Genomic DNA, 23,713 nt, shown 5'->3' with positions numbered 1-23,713 from the left:
GCTAATTTGACTCTAAAACATGCTAGAAATTGCTGAAGACAGCTATCAAAGATGTCATGGAGCTGTAACAGCATCATGTGATATGGGCAACAAATAAACTGAGGGTCACATAGAAAGCACAACACAGAAAATGCTCAAAGCCTGTATTCTTTCACTGTGGGAAACAGTCTGCAAATGACTGTTAGTTTAAGGACACAAGCTGTAGAAACTGGAAGAAATTGGGGTGCAGGCAGAAAATGTGCAGGTTGGGGGAAAAGCATAATCACCTCCCCACAAGGGCAATATCAGAGGATTTCAAAGTCATCAGCTGGCAGATGACAATATAGAGCAGGGGTTCTCAAACTGGGGGTCGGGACCTCTCAGGGGGGTCACAAGGTTATTATATGAGGGGTCGCGAGCTGTCAGCTTCCACCCCAAACCAGGCTTTTCCTCCAGCATTTATAATGGTGGTAAGTATATAAAAAAAGTATTTTTAATTTATAAGGGGGGGTCACACTCAGAGGCTTGCTGTGTGAAAGAGGTCACCAGTACAAAAGTTAGAGAACCACTGATATAGAGTCCACAGAGAATGTTACAGCAGCTCTACAACTGTTAAGACAAATGAAGTGTCATTTGGATTTCATTACAAGTGGAACGAATCAGCTCCATTTTAAACCTTAACACAGGATCTGCAGTTCCTGTAGGATTATCACAGGCTACTGAGAGGTAAAGTTGCAGAAAATCTCACTGATACTAAAAACATATACAGGGGAAATCCTTGCTTCCCTGGGTGTTATTACAGTAAAAGTAACCTTTTACTATAAAAAGTATGTGCTAAACCTTTATGTTGTGAAGTGAAGGGCTGCTGTATTATTAGGGTGACCAGATGTCCCGATTTTATAGGGACAGTCCTGATATTTGGGGTTTTGTCTTATATAGGCCCCTATTACCTCCCACCCCTGTCCCGATTTTTCACACTTGCTGTCTGGTCACCCTATGTATTATTGATGGAGAATGGCTGAGAGAGATTCAGCTGGTCTAGAAACACCTGCATTGTCTGCAGGCTTAACAAAACCAAACCTAACTTTATAAACTCCAGCCCAAAACAAAAATTTAGATGAACTTTTGGACAAGGGAGCTGATGTCTTTCAGGGTGGTATCAGAACCCTAAAATGTATGAAAGCAAACATTTGTGCTTGAAGAAGGAGCAATTCCTAAATCTCACCAAGCTTGTCCAGTACTTTTGCTATATAGCCAAAAGTAGAGACAGAGCATCAGCATTTACAAGACTCTGGAACTATTTCCAAGGTTGACTGGAGAGAAAAGAACATCACTATAGTACCAGTAATGAAAAAGAATGTGGCTGTCCCTACTGGTAGTGATTTCAAGGTTACCACTAACCCAGTGTTGCATGAGGATCAATATCCTTTATCGCAAATAGAAGCTATATTTGCCACATTAGCTGGTGGAAAGCATTTCTCCAATATCAACCTAGCCCAACGCTATCTACAAATGGAGATTGAACACAGTGGTAAGTACAACCTCGTGATTACCACGCGAAAGGGCTTATTTCAATATAACAGGCTAGCATGTGGCTTGCATCCAAACCCACTATTTGGCAGTGACCCAGGGACCAGGTACTACAGGGTATTCCTGGCATTCGGTGTTAATTTGGATGATATATTGCTCACAGAAGCTAGTGATGAACACCTTGAGAATCTCCACTTGCAAGGCTGAGTGTGGCCTTAAAGCAAATAAGGAAAAATGTGAATTTTTCAAAGATTGTTACATATTGTGGCTGTACCATTGACAAAGATGGTTTGCATGAATTGCAAGATAAAGCTGAAGGCACTCATCTGGGCACTACAACTACAAAACATGTCATGATTACGTTCCTTCCTGTGAATGATTACCTATTACTACAGCATTACATTCTCTGAATGAACTGTTACACAATGGACAGAAATGGCATTGGTCTATGCTGAACCAAGGCTTTTGATGAAGCCAATAAGCTATTAGCATCTGAAAGGGTTTTACATACCACAACGCATCTTTGCATAAAACGTTAGCTTGGTACAGTTCCCAACATGGAATAAGAGCAATAGTTTCATGTGATGGAAGGTTGTACAGAAAGGCCTACTGTCTTTGCTTCTAGATCTCTAATCTCTGTCAAATGTAACTATACTGAACTTGACAGAGAAGCTCTGAGTTTTGTCTGGGGAGTTACAAAATTTTACCAATATCTGTATGGGAAACATTTTACTCTGGGTACAGACAGAGCGTAACTGCTGCTTTAAATTTTTAACCCAAAGAAAGGAGTACTGGCAATGGCTGCAGCAGAGTTACAGAGCTAGGCGATACATTGGGCACTCACTGTTACAATACTGAGTTCAAAGAACTAATGCAGATTGCTTGTCACGGCTACCATTGGCAATAGCAGGCAAGGATACTGAAGTGGAACCAGATATGACTTCTATGGAACAAACTGAATCCTGGGCAGTCACAAAGGCCATGGTGCAACATGAAACAAAAAATGATCCACTGCTAGCTGAAATATATGACATTATAATGAATGAATGGACTTATGCCTACAAACAACTCTTCCCAGCTTTCTTTTCTTAAAAAGAACAGTAAAGTGTATATCACGGTTCCCTAAGTTGTGGCACCAGCATGGTTACTTCTATGAATCTCAGGTCATATGTATTCCAAGAGTTACATGAAAGCCATTTGGGAATTGTTAAAATGAAAGTCCTGGGCAGGAGTTTTGTGTGGTGGCCAGGGACTGATACACAAATAGAGGAAATGGTGAAAACACTGATGAGATTTTCAGTACATGCCTAAACGTGCTCCTTTGCACCTGTGATAAATGCGGGGGGGGGGACTCCCTTTTATGGACACCCAGCCAACCAGTTAGCTATAAAATCCCTCTTATTAGCTGTTCTCTACTTGCTTTACCTGTAAAGGGTTAAAAAGCCCACAGGTAAAAGGAAAGGAGTGGGCACCTGACCAAAAGAGCCAATGGGAGGCCTAGAACTTTTTAAAATTGGGAAAAACTTCCCTTTGTTTTGCTGTTGTTCTCCAGAGAGAGGGGACAGAGCAGAGACAGGGCTGGGACTATGTTGTAAAAAGCTTTTTGTCAGGTATGGAAATCATCAGATCATACCTAAAACCTACTCATAAATCAGAAAATGTCTAGAAAGACGCAATTAGGTTTATTTCTGTTTATTTCTTATTGGCTTGTGGACTCCTCTGTGCTAACCCCAAATGCTTTTGTTTTGCTTGTAACCTTTAAGCTGAACCTCAAGAAAGTTATTCTCGATGTTAATTTTTGTAAGTGGGTTTTTTTTAATCTAGCAAAGCCTAAATTCCAGATGTATTTTCTTTCGTTTTGTTTTTAATAAAATTTACCTTTTTTAAGAACAGGATTGGATTTTTGGTGTCCTAAGAGGTTTGTGCATATGTTGTTTAATTAGCTGGGGGCAACAGCTAATTTCCTTTGTTTTCTTTCTCAGCTCTTCCCTGGATGGTGGGTGAAAGGGCTTGAGGGTACCCCACAGGAAGAAATTCCCAAGTGCACCTTTCTGGGTTCCCAGGGGTTTTGCATTTGGGTGGTGGCAGCATCTACCCATCCAAGGTCCGAGAGAAGCTGTAACCTTGGGAGTTTAATACAAGCCTGGAGTGGCCAGTATTAATTTTTAGAATCCTTGTGGGCCTCCACCTTCTGCACTCGAACTGCCAGAGTGGGGCATCAGCCTTGACAGCACACTATGCAGTGGCAATGAATCCACATAGCCAAGGCTGGACAGTTTTTGGGACATCTATGATTGCAATAGATGCCCATTCTAAATGATCTGAAGTAATTCAAAGTCATTCAAAATGATCTGGACAAACTGGAGAAATGGTCTGAAGTAAATAGGATGAAATTCAATAAGGACAAATGCAGGGGCGGCTCCAGGCACCCGCGCAGCAAGCGCGTGCCTGGGGCGGCAAGCCGTGGGGGGCGGCCTGCCAGTCACTGTGAGGGCAGCAGTCAGGCTGCCTTCGGCGGCATGCCTGCAGGAGGTCTGCGGCTTCCACGGTAATTCGGCGGTGGGGACGCTGAAGGCGCGGCACCGGCGGACCTCCCGCAGGCATGCCGCCGAAAGCCGCCTGACTGCCGTGCTTGGGGCGGCAAAAACCATAGAGCCACCCCTGGACAAATGCAAAGTACTCCACTTAGGAAGGAACAATCAGTTCCACACATACAAAATGGCAAATGACTGCCTAGGAAGGAGTACTGCGGAAAGGGATCTGGGGGTCATAGTGGACCATAAGCTATATATGAGTCAACAGTGTAACACTGTTGCAAAAAAAGCTAACATCATTCTGGGATGTATTAGCAGGAGTGTTGTAAGCAAGACACAAGAAGTAATTCTTCTGTTCTACTCTGCATTGATTAGGCCTCAACTGGAATATTGTCTCCATTTCAGGAAGGATGTGGACCAACTGGAGAGAGTCTAGAGAAGAGAGACAAAAATGATTAAAGGTCTAGAAAACATGACCTATGGGTTTGTTTAGTCTGGAAAAGAGACGACTGAAAGGGGACACGATAACAGTTTTCAAGTACATAAAAAGTTGTTACAAGGGGGAGGGAGAAGAATTGTTCTTCTTAACCTCTGAGGATAGGACAAGAAGCAATGGGCTTAAATTGCAGCAAGGGAGGTTTAGGTTGGACATTAGGAAAAACTTCCTAACTGTCAGGGTGGTTAAGCACTGAAATAAATTGCCTAGGGAGGTTGTGGAATCTCCATCATTGGAGATTTTTAAGAGCAGGTTAGATAAACACCTATCAGGAATGGTCTAGATAATACTTAGTCCTGCCATGAGTGCAGGGGACTAGACTAGATGACCTCTCAACGTCCCTTCTAGTCCTATGATTCTATGATTCTAAGTATTCTGTCTGAATTCAACTAGATCAGCATAGATGGGTTAAGTGTTAAGACTATTGTTTTCATGTGCAGGAGTTCCTTAACAGACTGTGACAATGGAATGCAATTCACATCTGAAGAGTTTCAATTGTTTGTCAAAAGAAATGGTATCAAATGTATTACATTAGCTCCTTGCCATCTTACCACAAATGGATTACTGGAAAAGTTTATCCAGATATACTCAAGCAAGTGAACTGTGCTATAGCTCGGATAAAAATACCTTACAACACGAGACTGTGAATTTTCTAGTGGCCTATAGGAATGCAGTACTTGCAATTACAAAGCAGATGCCAGTGATGTTTATTGTCTTGCTTGAACTTGTTGAAGTCTTATCTATAATGTGATGTTCTTAAGAAACAAATGTGATCAAGTAGCCTCAAATTGTCACACCCAACTGCACAGTTTCATGTGGGAGAAAAAGTCTTAGTAAGAGACTAGGGAGATAAGTCATGGAAATCTGGAATGGTTACATGTATTTTGTCATTCTGGGGATGAGCCCATAAGGAAGGGGATGGAGATGGAGGGGAAAAGACACAAGGCTCTTGAGCTTTAAACATACTTTAGCTTTCAGCAATCTGGCATTCCCATTTTCCATAATGAACCTTTTCATTTAAGGTGTCAATGTGATGGATTGGATCACAGAAACCCCCTTGAGACTGCCAACTGATGTGTTGAGACTACCTCTAAGTCCATTTTCCCTGCCAGCTTGGAACTTCAGAACCCTACCTGGTTTGAGCCAGACACACTTGTCTGCTGCAAACCCAGACCCAGGTCTGAACCATGTCCCCCAACGGCTGCAGGCTTAACTGAAAACAGCTTAAGAAGTGTTCCTGTCTGTAACACTCAGATGCCCAGCTCCCAATGGGATCTAAACCCCAAATAAATCTGTTTTACCCTGTATAAAGGTTATACAGGATAAACTCATAAATTGTTCGCCCTCTATAACACTGATAGAGAGAGATGCACAGCTGTTTCCCCGCCCCCCGAGGTATTAAATCTATACTCTGGGTTAATTAATAAGTAAAAAGTGATTTTATTAAATACAGAAAGTAGGATTTAAGTGGTTCCAAGTAATAACAGACAGAACAAAGTTAATTACCAAACAAAATAAAATAAAACACGCAAGTCTATGCCTAATACAGTAAGAAAGTGATTACACATAAACTCTCACCCTCAGAGATGTTCCAATAAGTTTCTTTTACAGACTAGCCTCCTTCTAGTCTGGGTCCAGCAATCACTCACACCCCCATGGTTACTGTCCTTTGTTCCAGTTTCTTTCAGGTACCCTTTGGGGGTGGAGAGACTATCTCTTGAGCCATCTGAAGACCAAATGGAGGGGTCTCCCAGGGATTTAAATAGACTTTCTCTTGTGGGTGGACACCCCTCCCTCCCCCTGTGTAGAATCCAGCTACAAAATGGAGTTTTGGAGTCACATGGGCAAGTCACATGTCCATGCATGACTCAGAACTTACAGATAGCAGCCATTGTTCACATGCTACCTGGAACATCTTCAGGTAGACTTCTTATGTGGATTGGAGTCTTCCAAGATCCATTGTCTGTTAAGTGTTTCTTGATTGGGCACTTAATGAAGCCCCATTTGAAAGTTCCTTTCTAAAGAAGCTGACCAAATGCCTTACTAAGGCTACTTAAAATCAAACAAGAACACAGCCAATATGCATAACTTCGAGTACAAAAATGATACATGCATACAAAGAGTATGAATATATTCAGTAGATCATAACCTTTGCAGAGATGTGTTACATGCCCTATCTAGTATCAAACATATTCCAGTTATATTTACTTTCATAAGCGTATTTCCATAAAGCATTATGGGGTGCAACGTCACAGTCAATACAGTGAATTAAGGTGTTTCAAGTTAGCTTATACTGCTGAGTTTAATGGTGGGTCTTTTGCCCTCAGAGCTTATTTTGTTAAACATCTTGGCCTTGGTGTTTAATTAAGTTCAGTAGTATGCACTGATGTACTGCTGTTTCAAACAGTAGGTCAAAGCGCATGACAGAACTTTCAGTGCATGGCATCAGGGTCCACATGGTGATTTAGTGCTTGACAGGCTGGCGTGCTATACGTTTACACCCTGGCTTGCCTTGCAGTAAGTCTCCATGTGGACAAGCCTGAAAGAGGCAAAGGAATAGAGCCCATCAAGTAAGGTTAAATAGCACTCATGCTATGGCAGATCTCAAACCAATCACCCAAGCATGCTGTTAAAAGGGCTAGTTTTACATAAAGAACTGCTCAACAGTATCTTCATTTTCCATAAATACATCATATATAATCCCCAAACAATAGATTATCCTATCCCACCCAGTTTGCACTGAACCTTCTACACCCAAATTAAGTATCAGCATTGTGCAATGTGGGTTAGAAAAAATTTAAAATAAAATATAAAAATGACCAGCCAGGAGACACTTTCTCAAAAGTACACACCTCAGGCTAGAAAAATATTAGAAATAATTAGCAAAATAGTTAATGTTTATAATTCTCTGCCCTAAGGGTAGGAGGATTCAACAAAAAACAGTGGATAGTATTTTAAATTCCAGTCCTGCAAACACTTATGCACATGCTTAAACTTTAAGCACTTGAATAGTCTTATTTACTTCAACGGCTCCTGCTTAAAATTAGAATCATGCTTACTGAATTGGGGCTCAAATGGTGCTTAATTTATACTGGCAAATGGAGAAAAAAGAAAAGACAATTATCTCTCTAATTCACAGAAGTTGTGGGTGAAGGCTTGGATGTTGCAGCAGCTTCTGCTCATGAGGACAATGTAGACAGTATTCAAGAAGGAACAGCCTCAGCAGCTCAAGAGATGCCTGACACATCCTCAAGGAACCAGGAGGCTGTTGAGGATGAGTCTGGGCAGGATGCAGAAGGTGCAGAGTATTGTCTAATCTAAAATGTTTTATTTCTAAAATAAACTCATGTCTGTTTGCTTTGGGTTAGCTGCACTATTGTCTAGAAAAATTAAGTGGAGCCATAAGTATGCTAACGAATATACCATACATTTTAAAATGTCTTTTCTAGGTCAATAATTTAATTTTTAAATCATCACCACACATTGAAAATAGCTTTTATTAAGCTTTGGCTAATGTTAAACCCACAGGGCTTTTTGGGGGGACTATACTGCAATTGTCTCATGATAGGTAGCAAAATTATTTGATGGAAAAGTTACTGCCTAAAGAAAACTTCCACTTTTGTCACATGCCGTGACAAAGAATTTTTAGCCTAACTGAATTTGAAAGGAGGAATCTTCTGACATGAAGTTGATGAAATATGCTAAAGGTGGTATTTTATTATTGTTTATAAGCAATGTAATGTTTAATACAGTTATGGTACTTTTATTTTCTCATTTATCTTAAGCAGTAATACAATATAACTAAACTAGAAGGAAGGGGTCATGGTTGAGCAGTCTAGAGGATTTAAACACATCTTCCATTTAAATTAGAAACAAAATAAAGGTAATGACCAATATGTGTCCAAATCCCCTAGATGTCTTTGAAAATTTCAACCCATGAACCCAAAGTACCACTCTTATTTCTAAAATAGGGTTTGCTTTATTCTGTAGCTACACTGTTAAACCACTGAACAGAAATATTTCCAACTGTTTGTATTTTGTCTTCCAGCTTCTTCGGCAACAACGGGATCTCAAGAAATTCCTAAGGATTCTTAAAGGTATATTGAACATTCAAGCATGCCATTTTCATTTTAACCTCCAACTTCCAAGCTTTCTCAGCTATTTACAATCAGTCCATGTTGAAACTTTGCACACAGATTGTGACTGTGAATTCACATTCCATCCCCCATAAAAGAAAATGGTAAAAAATAACTTAGTTGAAGTGTCTTGAATAGCTCAAGAATCACAGTGGTTCTATTGACATCTTATTGGAGCCAGAGGAAGCATAGCTTTATTACACTATCAATGGTCTCATAATTTTTTTGTCTATTTATTTAGCAAGTTTTAACAGGTTTACAAATCATTGCTATATATATGTCAGTGACAAAATGATATTCATTACAACAGTGAGTTTTTGTTTAGAGAAACACTATGCAGTAATTTAATCCATCAAATCTCTATTTAACATGGTGCTGCCCTGCTACCAAATATGCATCATTACAGTCCCCAGGAGATATTGCTTCTAGTGATTTTTATTAAAATGAGTGAAACTTCTGATTACACATTTATCTGATTCAGCTCCCACTGACTTTCATGGGAGTGGAATCAAGCATTTAGGAGCTGGTGGAATCCTAATTTCGTTCAAGATAATGAGTTCTTCAGATGTTGATTTAAATGGGAACAAATATTGGATCCCTGGATTATTACCTTATCAAACTGAGCTCCTCTCTTGTTATCCTGTGTAAACACAATCAGGCCCAATATGTTCCTTTTAAGTACAGTCATTGACCAAGATCAGCTTTTCAATTTTTAGGACTCTTCAACTTGCCTTTAATACAACTGCTGAATTTGTCTGATATCTTTCTCAGACCCAATTCAGCAAGGTTACTGAAGCACATACCTAACTTTAATAATGTGAGTAGTTCTATTGGAGACATGGAACTACTCATGTAGTTTGAAGAGACAAGGTGGGTGAGGTAATATCTTTAATTGGACCAACTTCTGTTGGTGAGAGGGACAAGCTTTCGAGCCACACAGAGCTCTTCTTCAGTGCATACAACATGTGGTTTAAACTTAGGCATGTGCTTACGTACTTTGTTGAATTGGCTTTCCAGAAGAAAGTGTTACCATTCCATGTGGTTTTATATAGTCCTAAAGGAGAGCGTAAGATAGTGAAATGAATCTGCAGAAAAAATTGTCCATTGCAAGATTTTTTCCATAAGGTTTACAACAAAAATGTAAATAATCATAAACAGAAAAACTCCCCAGCTTAGGATTCAACCCTTCCCAAAGTCATTTTCTGTCTCCCTACTAGTTTCTCAAGCAACCTTCTTGTAGCACTTCCCTAGCGCACCTACGAAAGAAGAGGGGGAAGTTGAACAGAAATGAACTAATTGTTCACCAGGGATCTGTTAAAGTGTGTGTGTATATACAAAATGGTAAATAGATTCCTCTCCTCTATCTGTTTGCTAATTTGCTCAGTCCATTACATGGTACTATGTAATATCACTCAACACCTGTCACCATCTTGTGATTAAAAAGGCAAATATTGTTTTGTATTGTACTAATAGAGAGGCCATATGTTCTGGTTTTTCATCTGATATGTCCTGAAAACCTCTTTTGGATCATCTGAAATGTTCTGGTTTTTTCCTTTCATCGATCCAAACATTTTTTAATAACTATACGATGTTTGTTCAAGATATATTACTGTTCCAAATAGAATTTGCTCTGTACTTACCAGGAATAAAATGGTGCAGTGGAACAGGTATTCTGTTTGATGCACATGCTGGGAGTGCAGAGAAAAACTGAATGAGTGTTGACACAGTCAAAGTGGTTCTTTTGTTCAAAGTGGAGACAGTGTGTCACGACAAATTCATTGAGAACACTAAGCTACTGGAATTTATCCTGCAATCCGAGAAATGTGAACATATTGTTGAATCATAAGGCGATAGCAACAACACTAGTATAGATTTAAAAAGGAAATGTATTTTTGGTTTTTACATGAAGATTTTGCAATCCTAACTACTTGTTCCCATAAAAGTGTCCCAGATTTTGATTTTGGAAACATAGTCACCTTAATGAATGTAGAGGTAGTAACAGTATTATTTCATTAGTTAAGGAATAATAAACACACACAACTGTAAATGATCCATTTTTGAACTAACTGCAAATTTAAAGAAAAAAATATTCTGGGCAGTAAGGGAGAGTCTGTGCATGTGGTTGTTACCAACTAGAATATGGCTGCAAATATTACTGGTTAAAATGTGCTGCTACTCCGAAAAGCAACTTTTACAAAATAGCATCATGGGGTTCCAAATGACTCCATATATAATCCTGTTTAGTTTACAAATAAAAGGATGTATTTTTCTAACTGCCAGTGCTGCAAACACAGCATGAAATGTGAAAGGCAAGCTGGGTTTTTCTGCCTTATGCATCACTAGCAATAAAGATTCTCCACTCGGGACATAGTTAACAAGATGGTAAGCTTTTTATTATACGTCAGAGTGTAAGCTCTTTGGGGCAGGGACCATACTTTTACCAGTGTGTGTAAAATTACTAGCACACGTTGGGGTGTTCAAAGTAATACATCATAAGGACAGCAATTCTGTTAATGATGTGTCATCCAGAATAGAGTTGCTCTCTCCCACAGATATACCTGTTCTCCAGGGCAGGAATAAAAGTAGCAAAAGCTTATTTTAATTGATGAAGTCATTAGCTATGACTCTGAATAGACATTGAAAGATTCAATTTTTACAGTCACTTTTCAAAGTGAGCCATGCTTCAATATATGTCTGGTGGTTGAGAGTTTGGCCCCTAAGGTGAAATCACTCAGGTGTGGAGGAGGCCTATATGAGGCCTGTTTTTTAAACAAAGTTTGGGGTTTGGTATACAGAGACCGCAGCCTGCCTTGGCAAACACATTATTAAAAATCTTTTAAACCCTTTATTAAAGATTCTGGGGAGGGTTGAGGAGGGGGAAAGAAAAACACTTCAAGCCTTTGAAATGTAAAGTATTAAGTAAGGCTTTAATTTTAACAACATTCCCTCTTCCTTTTCCACTTAGCTGGAGAGAGTCTTTAGAAGGAAAAATCCCCTGTGTTCGACTGTCTTAGATGGTAATAACTATCTTTTTGGGGAAAAGAGAAGAAGCAGTTGAGATGGGCTGGCGTTGCTGTTGTTAGAAGTCCGATCCTGTTTCCTAGAAGACAAAACAAGACAAACACACTTAAAAGGGGGAGGGCAAAGAACTGCGAAGATAGACAGTGTGACTTCTGTCTCTGACGTTGACTCTCACTTGCAACCTCACTGCTGGAGAAACACAGGCACAGCACACGGGTCTTAGCCACTCCGAGACCTGGCAAATTTGTACCAGCATTGGGCTGTTTAGGGCACTGCATGTAGCAGCCTCTTTTTGGTCACAGGCTTAAGGCTTTCAGCAGTGTTGCATAATATACAGGCTTGACTGACTAAGCCAAACCCTTATTAGACAGAAGGAAAAAGGAGAGGGATAGGAAAGAGAAGAAATACGGTGGGAAAGGAAAGGAACACACACGGGAGGTGTGTGACAAAGTCTCACATTCCAAGTGGTATTCAGGACTTAGTCAGAGCCAGTGAAGGTGGCAATGTCATCTGATTCCCTCTCCCCGGTCTGGTCAGGACATCATTCAGGATTAGGATGAAGAAGGTCCAGGGTCCAGGATGCAGTGGGGATGGCAGCATCATGGTGGAGTTTGCTTCATCCTCTCTCCTCTTTGTCAGCCAGTTTTGCAGGAGCCAGTTTTCCCTGCAAAGTCTCTAAGGACCCCAAAAGGGAGTGATGTGTGGAATAGCTCATCTCCCTCATTATTTTGTTAACCAGTTAGGCCTAATGTCAGACTCATCAGTTTTGGGTCATTGATTTCCAGTATCACACTGTTCTGGTTTTTGTTATCAGGTATGATTTTCACACTGTGCTTGAGTTTTATCAGTAGGCCTTTTTGTTTGGACTAATTCAGTCTTTGTCTCTTTTCTGCACCTTTTCCCACCAGCATTTATTATTATAGGTTATTGTGACATTTTATGAACTTTCACTTTTTGCAATTGAGCTCACAATCAGGGTTAATGTGTAGGCCCAATTATCACAGCCTTGTAGGGTGGATGGATCCAAGCAGGACACCACTGGTGGAGAGGCTCTGGGGCAAGGCATGCATCCACAACCCCTGCACACTGCAGAGGGAAATATGTGTTGTCTCCCAATAGGATGATGCCAAAGAGGGTGTAATGGAGAAGAGCCTGTGGCTCCACACTCAGTGGTTCCAGTGGCCCAAAATTGTGGCTTAAGAGGTGGGGAAGGAGGGCAGGCACCGTGATGAGGTGGTGTTGCAGCAACACAGCCTATCTGGGGTCTAAGACTGAATCAGTCCCCCTAACCTTGTACAGGTCCCGGCACAAAGTCCCAATTACTTTAATTCCGACAGGGGAAATGGTGCACCTTTCTCTTTTGGCCTTCAACAATCGTGTCTCTTAAGTCCAGCAAAAAGGGTATCATAATATCTGCTTTATCTAGCTTTGCAGAAGCACATTATAGAGACACAGCAGAACAGTAGCTTCACCACTGATTTTAGGTGTTAGAATCCACAAAGTTATTTTTTAAAAATTAAAATCTGAGGAGGGGAGGGGGGGTTTGTGGTAGTTACACTGGTCACTGACTGGCATCACTGCACTGGGCTATTGCATAAGGCCCCATCCAGCAAACACTTACATATATGTCTAATTTTACCCCATCAATAGTCCCATTGAAGACAATGGGACTACTTAAATGCTTAATGTTGTGTGTGTTGCAGGATCTAGGCTTAAGTGGCATGCCAATACCGTGCATCAAAATACATGAATGTCTTATCAACCATAAAGATTCCTTGAAGGTCTGGCAGTTTTAATTGTGCTAACCATCAAAGTATTTGTAAACCAGCATGTAAGAGATCTATAGCATACAAACACTACTGATGGATAAAATCCTCCCTATCAGCTATCTAAAACAGGGTTGACAGGAAGTGGTGGCTTGTAAATTCCGAAAACATATATGATGATTTGATTTAACATAATGCATACTGAAGTTCTTTTAAATACCTGATGAAACTCTAGGCATTGTTTACAACTTAATGACTGTTATATAATGTTTATATGTGTTTTTAACTAATTAATAAGATATTGTTATAAAATGAAAGCTCAATTATTAATGCATGGAGTTCAATTGTGACAGGAATTTTTAATATGTGCTTTAATATAAGACTGAAATATCTTCGCTAGATTTATCCATCCTTTCAGAATCCAGTACTATTGCTAAAACTAATTGTTTGCTCTTCAAACATAAGAAAAGCCCTACTGGGTCAGACCAAAGGTCCATCTAGCCCAGTATCCTGTCTTCCAATGGTGGCCAGTGCCAGGTGCCCCAGAGGGAACGAACAGAACAGGTAATCATCAAGTGATCTATCCCCTGTCGCTCATTCCCAGCCTTTGGCAAACAGAGGCTAGGGATACCATTCCTGCCCATCCTGGCTAATAGCCATTGATGGACCTATCCTCCATGAATGTATCTAGTTCTTTTTTGAACCCTGTTATGGTCTTGGCCTTCACAACAGCCTCTGGCAAGGAGTTCCAAAGGTTGACTGTGTGTTGTGTGAAGAAATACTTCCTTTTATTTATTTTAAACCTGCTGCCTATTAATTTCATTTGGTGACCCCTAGTTCTTGTGTTATGAGAAGTAGTAAACAACACTTCCTTATCTACTTTCTCTACACCAGTCATGATTTTATAGACCTCAATCAAACCTCTCCTTAGCTGTCTCTTTTCCAAGCTGAAAAGTCCCAGTCTTATTAATCTCTCCTCATACGGAAGCCGTTCCATACCCCTAATCATTTTTGTTGCCCTTTTCTGAACCTTTTCCAATTCCAATATGTCTTTTTTGAGCTACCATATCTGCACACAGTATTCAAGATGTGGGCGTACCATGGATTTATATAGAGGCAACATGATATTTTCTGTCTTATTATCTATCCCTTTCTTCATTATTCCCAGCATTCTGTTCGCTTTTTTGAATGCCGCTGCACATTGAGTGGATGTTTTCAGAGAACTATCCACAATGACTCCAAGATCTCTTTCTTGAGTGGTAACAGCTAATTTAGACCCCATCATTTTATATGTATAGTTGGGATTATGCTTTCCAATGTGCATTACTTTGTATTTATCAACATTAAATTTCACCTGCCATTTTGTTGCCCAGTCACCCAATTTTGAGAGATCCTTTTATAGCTCTTTGCAGTCTGCCGGGGTCTTAACTATCTTTAGTAATTTTGTATCTTCTGCAAATTTTGCCACTTCACTGTTTACCGCTTTTCCAAGATCATTTATGAATATGTTGATAGGACTGGTCCCAGAACAGACCCCTGGGGGACACCACTATTTACCTCTCTCCATTCTGAGAACTGACCATTTATACCTACCCTTTGTTTCCTATCTTTTAACCAGTTACCAGTCCATGAGAGCACCTTCCCTCTTATCCCATGGCAGTTTACTTTGCATAAGAGCCTTTGGTGAGGGACCTTGTCAAAGGCTTTCTGAAAATCTAAGTATACTATATCCATTGGATCCCCTTGGTCCACATGCTTGTTGACGCCCTCAAAGAATTCTAGTAGATTGGTGAGACATGATTTCCCTTGACTAAAACCATGTTGACTCTTCCTCAACAAATTATGTTCATCTATATGTCCGACAATATTGTTCTTTATTATAGTTTCAATCAGTTTGCTCGGTACTGAAGTCAGACTTACAGGCCTGTCATTGCTCGGATCATCTCTGGAGCCCGTTTTAAAAATTGGCGTCACATTAGTTATCTTCCAGTCTTCTGGTACAGAAGCTGATTTAAATGATAGTTAGAGACTACAGTAGTAGTTCTGTAATTTCACATTTGAGTTCCTTCAGAACTCTTGGGTGAATACCATCTGGTCCTGATGACTTACTGCTATTTAATTTATCAATTTATTCCCAAACCTCCTCTAATGATACCTCAATCTGGGACAGTTCCTCAGATCTGTCACCTAAAAAGAATGGCTCAGGTTTGGGAATCTCCCTCACATCCTCAGCCGTGAAGACTGATGCAAAGAATTCATTTAGTTTCTCCACAATGGCCTTATTGTCCTTGAGTGCTCCTTTAGCACCCTGATCGTCCAGTGGCCCCATTGGTTGTTTAGCAGGCTTCCTGCTTCTGATGTACTTAAAAAAAAAAAATTGCTATTACTTTTTGAGTCTTTGGCTAACTGTTCCTCAAATTCTTTTTTGGCCTTCCTAATTGTATTTTTACACTTCATTTGCCAGTGTTTATGCTCCTTTCTATTTTCCTCACTGGGATTTAACTTCCACTTTTTAAAGGATGCCTTTTTGCCTCTCACTGCTTCTTTTACTTTGTTGTTTAGCCACCATGGATACATTTAAGTTGAACCTCTATTATGGTGTCTTTAAAAAGTTTCCACGCAGCTTGCAGAGATTTCACTTTTGGCACTGTACCCTTTAATTTCTGTTTCACTGACCTCCTCATTTTTGTGTAGTTCCCCTTTCTGAAATTAAATGCTACAGTGTTGGGCTGCTGTGGTGTTTTTCCTGCCACAGGGATATTAAATTTAATTATATTATGGTCACTATTACCAAGCGGTTCAGCTATATTCACCTCTTGGACCAGATCCTGTGCTCCACTTAGGACTAAATCAGTAATTGCCTCTCCTCTGGTGGGTTCTAGGGCCAGCTGCTCCAAGAAGCAGTCATTTAAGGTGTCAAGAAACTTTATCTCTGCATCCCGTCCTGAGGTGACATGTACCCAGTCGATATGGGGATAATTGAAATCCCCCATTATTATTATTATTTAGTTTTTTTATTTTAATAGCCTCTCTAATCTCCCTGAGCATTTCACAGTCACTCTCATCGCCCTGATCAGGTGGTCAGTAATATATCCCTGCCGCTATATTATTATTATTAGAGTATGGAATTTCTATCCATAGAGATTCTATGGTACAGTTTGATTCATTTACAATTTTTACTTCATTTGATTCTACGCTTTCTTTCACATATAATAACACTCCCCCACCAGCACGACCTGTTCTGTCCTTCCGATATATTTTGTACTCTGGTATTACTGTAGCCCATTGAATATCCTTATTCCACTGAGTTTCTGTGATGCCTGTTATATCAATATCCTCATTTAATACGAGGCACTCTAGTTCACCCATTTTATTATTTAGACTTCTAACGTTGGTATATAAGCACTTTAAAAACTTATCTCCTTTTGGCTGTCTGCCATTACATGATGTAATTGAATGGGACTCTTTTTTATTTGATTGTTTCTGATCAGACCCTGCCTGTATTTTATCATTTTCCATCCTCTTGTCCTCACTAGGATATAGAGATTGTCTATGAATAGAGCCTCCCCTAAGGGATGTCCGAACCATGTGCTCCTCCGCACGTGTCGGCTTTACCCCAGCCCTTAGTTTAAAAACTTCTCTACGACCTTTTTAATGTTAAGTGCCATCAATCTGGTTCCATTTTGGTTTAGGTGGAGCCCATCTGTACACCAAACTGTACACCTATTCCCTGCAAATCCTTAGTGTAGCTATCTCCTGGTTGATATATGAGGTCCCAAGATTGCTTTAGTTATTGCTTAGTCAATTAGCTTGTACAAGCTAACTCATGTTGATAAATTCAAAGTAATGTACACTGAAAAATATAATCCCAACTATACATACAAAATTATGGGATCTAAATTAGATGCTACCACTCAAGAAAGAGATCTTGGAGTCATTGTGGATAGTTCTCTAAACACATCCACTCAATGTGCTGCAGCAGTCAAAGAATGTTAGGAACCATTAGGAAAGAGATTGATATTTGCTGTCTTATTATCTTAATGCTACTATATAAATCCATGGTACGCCCACACATGCAGTTCTGGTTGCCCCATCTCAAAAAATATATATTAGAATTGGGAAATGTACAGAGAAGGGCAACAAAAATGATTAGGGATATGAAACAGCTTCCATATGCGGAGAGATTAAAAAGACTGGGACTTTTCAGCTTGGAAAAAAGATGACTAAGGGGGCATATGATAGAGGTGTATAAAATCATGACTGGTGTGGAGAAAATAATAAGGAAGTGTTATTTTCTCCTTCACATAACACAAGAACCAGGGGTCATCCAATGAATTAACAGGCAGCAGGTTTTAAAACAAACATAAGGAAATATTTCTTCACGCAATGCACAGTCAACCTATGGAACTCATAGCCAGGGGATTTGTGAAGGCCAAAACTATAACTGAGTTCAAAAAAGAATTAGACAAGTTCATGGAGGAAAGGTTCATCAATGGCTATTAGCCAAAATGGTCAGGATGCAACTCCATGCTCTGGGTGTCCTAGCCTCTGTCTGCCAGAAGCTGGGAGTGGATGACAGGGAATGGATCACTCAATAATTGCCCTATTCAGTTTGTTCCCTCTGAAGCACCTGGCACAGGCCACTGTCAGAAGACAGGATACTGGGCTAGATGGACCACTGGTCTGACCCACTATGGCGGTTCTTATGTTCTCAAGTCAGTTTAATTAAACATATAGCGGTACTTCTAATAGCTGCACAGGAAGTGATGGTGCATTAAGTTTATTACCATTAAACATAAGTTACTATTCTCTCTAAAACGTCAGTGTATCTTTTTCTCTCTCTCCCCAGTGAGCAACAGTGACGCCTTTGAAGAGTTTCACAGAAATATGTATGACAATCAACCAGCTGACTGATGTTCTGAAACCTAATGTTCTTCTTTGGAGATGTAAAACAAATCTTGCAGGTTGTTGCACCTAAAACTGCTTGTTAGGGCTAGCATTTGATATTTTGATGAGTATTCATTCCTTACAACAGACAACCTAACATGGCGTAGTTTGTCAGAGAGAAATAAGCTTTTGCAGTGGGTATGCTCCTTTCTGAATCAGAGACACAACATACAGTAATATAGGTCAAGGTACCATATAGTACACACTAAATCTATTTATCAAGAAAACAGTAGATTTAATTAAATCCACGGCAGGTGAACTTTTGTTTAAGTTTTTTGTTTAAATCTAGTTGTTTACATTGACTCCTTACCCGTATTCTAAGCTGTGAAAGGTGATTATAACATTGCAATATTCCACACTAGTCCGCTCTATCATCTTATTTATGTTTTATTGAAGTAAAAATATTCATGGACATAATCTCATACAAACTACATATATGTGACTAATATTTTTATAAAAATACAATAAAATCTTGGCCACAAGTCAAGTTTTATATTATAAATAGGAACATTATTGATATTTGGCATATGGAGCTATATATAATGAGGTGTTTATGTTCTTATTGCATAAACATTTTAGATTTTATCCTTTCCCTCACATTTGTACACTGTCTCTATTAAATAGATTGAACTAAACTTTCAAACTAAGATATAAAAAACTATAATTCAAGATTGGAAGTGCTTAGAGGCAGACAGCAGTGGGACTTTTAAAGCTCCTGTTTACAAAATATAATAAAAAACAACCAAACCAAAAAAACTCCTGGCAAGGTGTAACAACAGTTACACCATAGAAAAATTACAGAAAAGCTTGAAAAATACACACAAAACTTAATAATATGGCCAAGGATTATTATTGATGATAGTACTAAAGCTAGACCAAAAATAATATATACCATATACAATTTATATGGCAACTATGAATCCTACAAGTAGTACTAGTATTTCTTCTCTAAAGCTGATGGAGAACTCCTAAAAGAAAATTAATGTAGTGTAGTTTACATGTGGAATTCTTCCTTCCGATTACATACAAATGTATCCTCCCTCCCTGACATCCTACAGCAAGTTCTAATGTTGTCAAGATGAATAGATGGCCTCAGTCTCCGCACCCTGTATAATGCAGGGGCAGAATGGGGCTTCTGAACTTCAATAATCTATACCCCAAACTTTCACTTTAAAACAATGCTATTCTGATTAGAAACAAATACTATTGTGGGAAGACGTGTTTTGAATAAAAGTCTTAATCTGATATTTCTGTGGCTGTGATCTGTACCCTACCTAACTTACTTCAAATGTTAAACATGCTGCACCTATTTTTAAACATTACATTTACTGTGCCGTCTTATCCTTTTCATTCATTCCCAATGAAAAAAAGACTTTATACTTTTATTTTTCAGCAAGTGCTGACTGTACTTCTCAAAAAGTGGGTGTTGGAGAATGCCCAGTTGCTTTCTGAAGCTGCTCTTTCACAAGAGTGAGAAGTCTGTCAGCCTTCAAGAAGAAAGGTCCTTAGAAGCAGGGCTCAATCCAGGACTTGTTTAGAGTTTCCAGAGGCTTTTTAACCGAACTAAAGAATCTAATCACTCCAGTGCAAATTGTACAGCTGCTTCTTGTCATAGCTCTTTTTTTTTTAAATATGTCCACAGTGCTTCTGCAACCTACGCTACAAGAAATCCAGCGTTGTACTGTAAACTCTTGCTGAGACTACATGTTAGCACAATATACAGTACTGCCTACTGGATAGCTATGGATTTGACGTGTGATGGTATTTCGTAGTATGTACAGTGGTGCTCTACGTAGAATAGCAAACTACAACATGCAAAGTACTTAAAAGAAGTTTGAGAATGTAAAGATAAAATGTATCCTTGTCTATGATCACACCACTCTTTATAACAATAAGAATAAGAATAATAATTAGCGCTTATAATCTGAAGGTGGCAAAGTGCTTTACAAAGGATGATATTATCCCTGTTCTGTAGACGAGGAAAACAGAGGTTGAGGTGGCTGAAGTAACTTGTCAAAGTTACACAACAGCTTAATAGTAGAGCAGGGAGTAGGACACAGGTTTACCGATTCCTGTCCAGGTCCCTGTTGGTTTTGGATCATGTTGCCTCCAGATAAGATCCATACCTATTCTGAGTATGTGGAGGGTGCTCATTATTGTAGTATTTAGGCATCAAGCGAAGCCAGTTAAGGGCTTCTCTTAGCATATAGGTAGTTCTGGTTGCATGAGATTAGTTTTGGTGAAAAGTATTACAGAACACATTTAGAGAAGAAGGAAGGGCTTTCCCCCCTCCAACAGAAGGCAAGTGCTTTCATGAAAATGGTAATACCTGAGACGCAACAAATCTGAACGGTGCAAAAAAATTCTATTATGTCTGTACAGAGCAAGAGCAGTTCACAGTTCACAGTTCACAAAATCCTGTGATGCTCCCAGAGCTGACTTTGGGAGTTTAGGATGACCCGTCTGACAAATTGTTGCCCCCCCCCTTATAAACATAACTGAACCATTTTAATGAAAATGCTTCCTCTGCTGTCAGAGAAGTGGGGCCCATACGCTTGTGCTGGGGGCCTTGGCTAGCTGTCAGCATCTAATATTTTTATCAAGGGACAAATCTCCAGCTAAGACAAGGGTCTGATGGCTACTAGGCCCTCACTAAGCATAGAGCTGTGAGTATTCTGGTGGATTTATGTCCTGTACCTCCCCCCCCCCCCCCCCGCTCTCCAATCTTCTACCTGTTTATAGAATCTAAAGTGGCTAGCTTTGTTAATATATTAATACACAAAACTTCACTGGGAAGCAGGGTTGCTATACACACAAAAGGCAGGAAATTAAAAGATAAGCCACTTAACAGTACATATCCTCTACTCCTCCACTCACAAGCACTCACTTTATCATTACGACAACTGTTGTACACCACAAACCATGCACAGCAGCTGTAATTCTGCTCCATTTTCACATTTCTGCACACGTCCCTGGCAGCTTGTTTTCCCGCAACACAAGTAGTTGTGGATGTGTGATGTAGTGGGTGATTACATTAGGAGAAGGTAGTTTGGTAAAGGATTGTGTGCAGATGGGCAGCTGAAGGGGGTAATGGAAGGCTGGCATCTCTAGGGGACAGAGTAATGGTTGCTGTCAGGTGGCTTAACTTTCATGACCTTCATCTTGTGGGTTTGAATCAGTTGTGCTGTGTACGGAGTAGCTGCCATGGTTATATAAGGATGTGGGAGTGAGTCCAGAGCCCTAAGGTTTTAGAACACAGATATCTGGAAGCCAGAGGGCAGACAGCCTGGCAGGCTGAAGCCTACAGCTGGCTCACATGGCTGTTAGGGAACATTTAAATACAACTAACTTAACTATTAAGATCTTTATGCCTTAATAAGAACAACACACCAGATACTTGACAATAAGTATGCTGTGTATTAATGTCCAAGGTTTTTTCTGTACTTAAAGGGGTAGGCAGTGGATGAGCGGAGAGGAGTGGGCCTGGGGGGCTACAAGTGAAGTGGGAAAATATTTTATCTGTCAGCAGCTCTGCCTGAACCCTCCCATATCAGCAGTTGTGCGCACAAACCCTTTTCTGCTGTAGGACAAAAATCTGACAGAAAAGTCCGCTCCTCCTGGAGATAGTTTTAAGTGTGTCTGGACTCTTGACCCCATCAGTCAGGGTTGCGTGTGCCTGCTCCTCCTCACTCAAGCAGGCTTCTAGGTCTCCCCTCACATCAACCAATCAGGTTTGGGTGTGCTTGCTCCCACCGCTGCCCCATCATCAGTCAGGCTAGCATGTGCTCACCCCAAAAATCCCCTCTAATTAATCAGACTTTTGTATGCCCCCACACCAATTGATCAATCAGTCAATCAATCAATCATGTTTTGTATGCGTTCACTCCTTCCCAAATAACCAATCAGCTTTCTGTGTTCCTGCCCTACCGCATTAACCAAGTAGGGTTGCGTGAGCTCCCCATGCCCCCCTCCCCTCCTCAGAAAAATCAGGCTTCCATGCCCCACCATCAATTAATTAATCTTGTGCACATCCTATCCTCACTGCCACAATCAATTGTGTTATCATGTACTTGCACTCCATCAATCATGCTTGCGTGCACAGTATATATATGAACTTTCAGTTACAATGTTAGTAGCAGCTAAAAATGACCCTAAATCCAACATTCATTTAAAAAAATTTCTCTGTTGCCCCAGTTCTCTGCAGGATCCATCTCTGCCAAGTTTTTGTGTGGATAAACAATGTAAGTAGAACTGCCAAAGAGATCTTGAGCCAGAGCCCAAATTTCAAACCCTTACCATTAAAAAAGAAAAAAAAAAGAAAGAAAAACCAAAAACTACATAGAAAATTCAAAGAGAAAAAACACTAACCCAGTCTGAAATTTCACATTAACTGGCCATACACTTTTGGAGGAAAACAGGAATTTATGCTCTATTTTAGACCATCACCCTAACTATGGAGTCTCCGTAACCAGGCATTTCCATAATTCTAACAAATATATTCTGTATACGTCTGTGCATTTGGCTGTGTCAAGAAAGGATGAACTAGGCCTTGAAAAATGATGGCTTATGAGAATTTAGAGTGTCTATAAAATTTCCTTACTTATACATGTGCAAATTACCACAGTGATGTGCAGTTAGCTGAATCATTAATATCTGGTGTCCATACTGGCTGAGCTGCTGTGTAAGAGATGACTTCCACTGGTATGTCTTGATAAGTCAGTTACCAAAACCCCACAAACATCATTAACAATGAGATTCTGGAGAAACCTCAACTAAAGTGAAGGTTAATGTCAGAATCATTTAATCGTTGTCTTTGACCTCTCTAGCAAAACAGTGCACTATTATTAATACCACAGTAACGCATCAAGGTTTCCCCCACCTATTTTTAAAAACACTTATAGGTGGAGCTGGTAGTACTGCCTATTATTAAGGTTATCTTTATAATGGGAAGTGTTGAGTGTGCCTTCACTGTAGGGTTAACCTGGGCTCCTGCCTGGGCTTTAGACCTGACTCTCCAACTATCCACATACAAAAACTTTTTACTTGGGTTTGGAGGTGCTTTGAAACGAGCTAACTTACCCAGCTGAGGGTATAGATTAGAGCCTGGGTTCTGCTTGAACTTGGGCTGTAACCCATGTACTTTGCAGTATGCAGGCTGTAAACCAATTATTTAACGTGGGTACTGATAGTCTTCCAATCCCTTCCCACAATTCTCTTGGGCCATATTTTCCTGCCCTTCTACCTATTCCCTTCTTCTGCACTGGAAGTCACCTATCAGTTTATGTACACCAGTTTAGTATTTAA

General features: G+C 39.9%; 1 protein-coding gene across 1 annotated transcript in view; it reads left to right on the top strand.

The window, feature by feature from the left end:
• The window catches only part of MGARP (mitochondria localized glutamic acid rich protein), a 41,969-nt gene extending 23,196 nt beyond the window's left edge, over window positions 1–18,773 (top strand). The window contains 3 exon segments of the mRNA XM_026647832.2: window positions 7,679–7,837; window positions 8,588–8,636; window positions 18,312–18,773. Of these exon segments, the coding sequence (XP_026503617.1) occupies window positions 7,679–7,837; window positions 8,588–8,634 (206 nt within the window). The 3' untranslated portion in view covers window positions 8,635–8,636; window positions 18,312–18,773.
• Window positions 18,774–23,713: the final 4,940 nt, after the last annotated feature.

Source organism: Terrapene carolina, unplaced genomic scaffold (assembly GCF_002925995.2).
Source record: "Terrapene carolina triunguis isolate 2854851 unplaced genomic scaffold, T_m_triunguis-2.0 Scaffold66, whole genome shotgun sequence".
Classification (NCBI taxonomy): Eukaryota; Metazoa; Chordata; order Testudines; family Emydidae; genus Terrapene; species Terrapene triunguis.
Note: the sequence above shows the minus strand (reverse complement) of the source record. Positions and strands in the feature narration are given on the sequence as shown.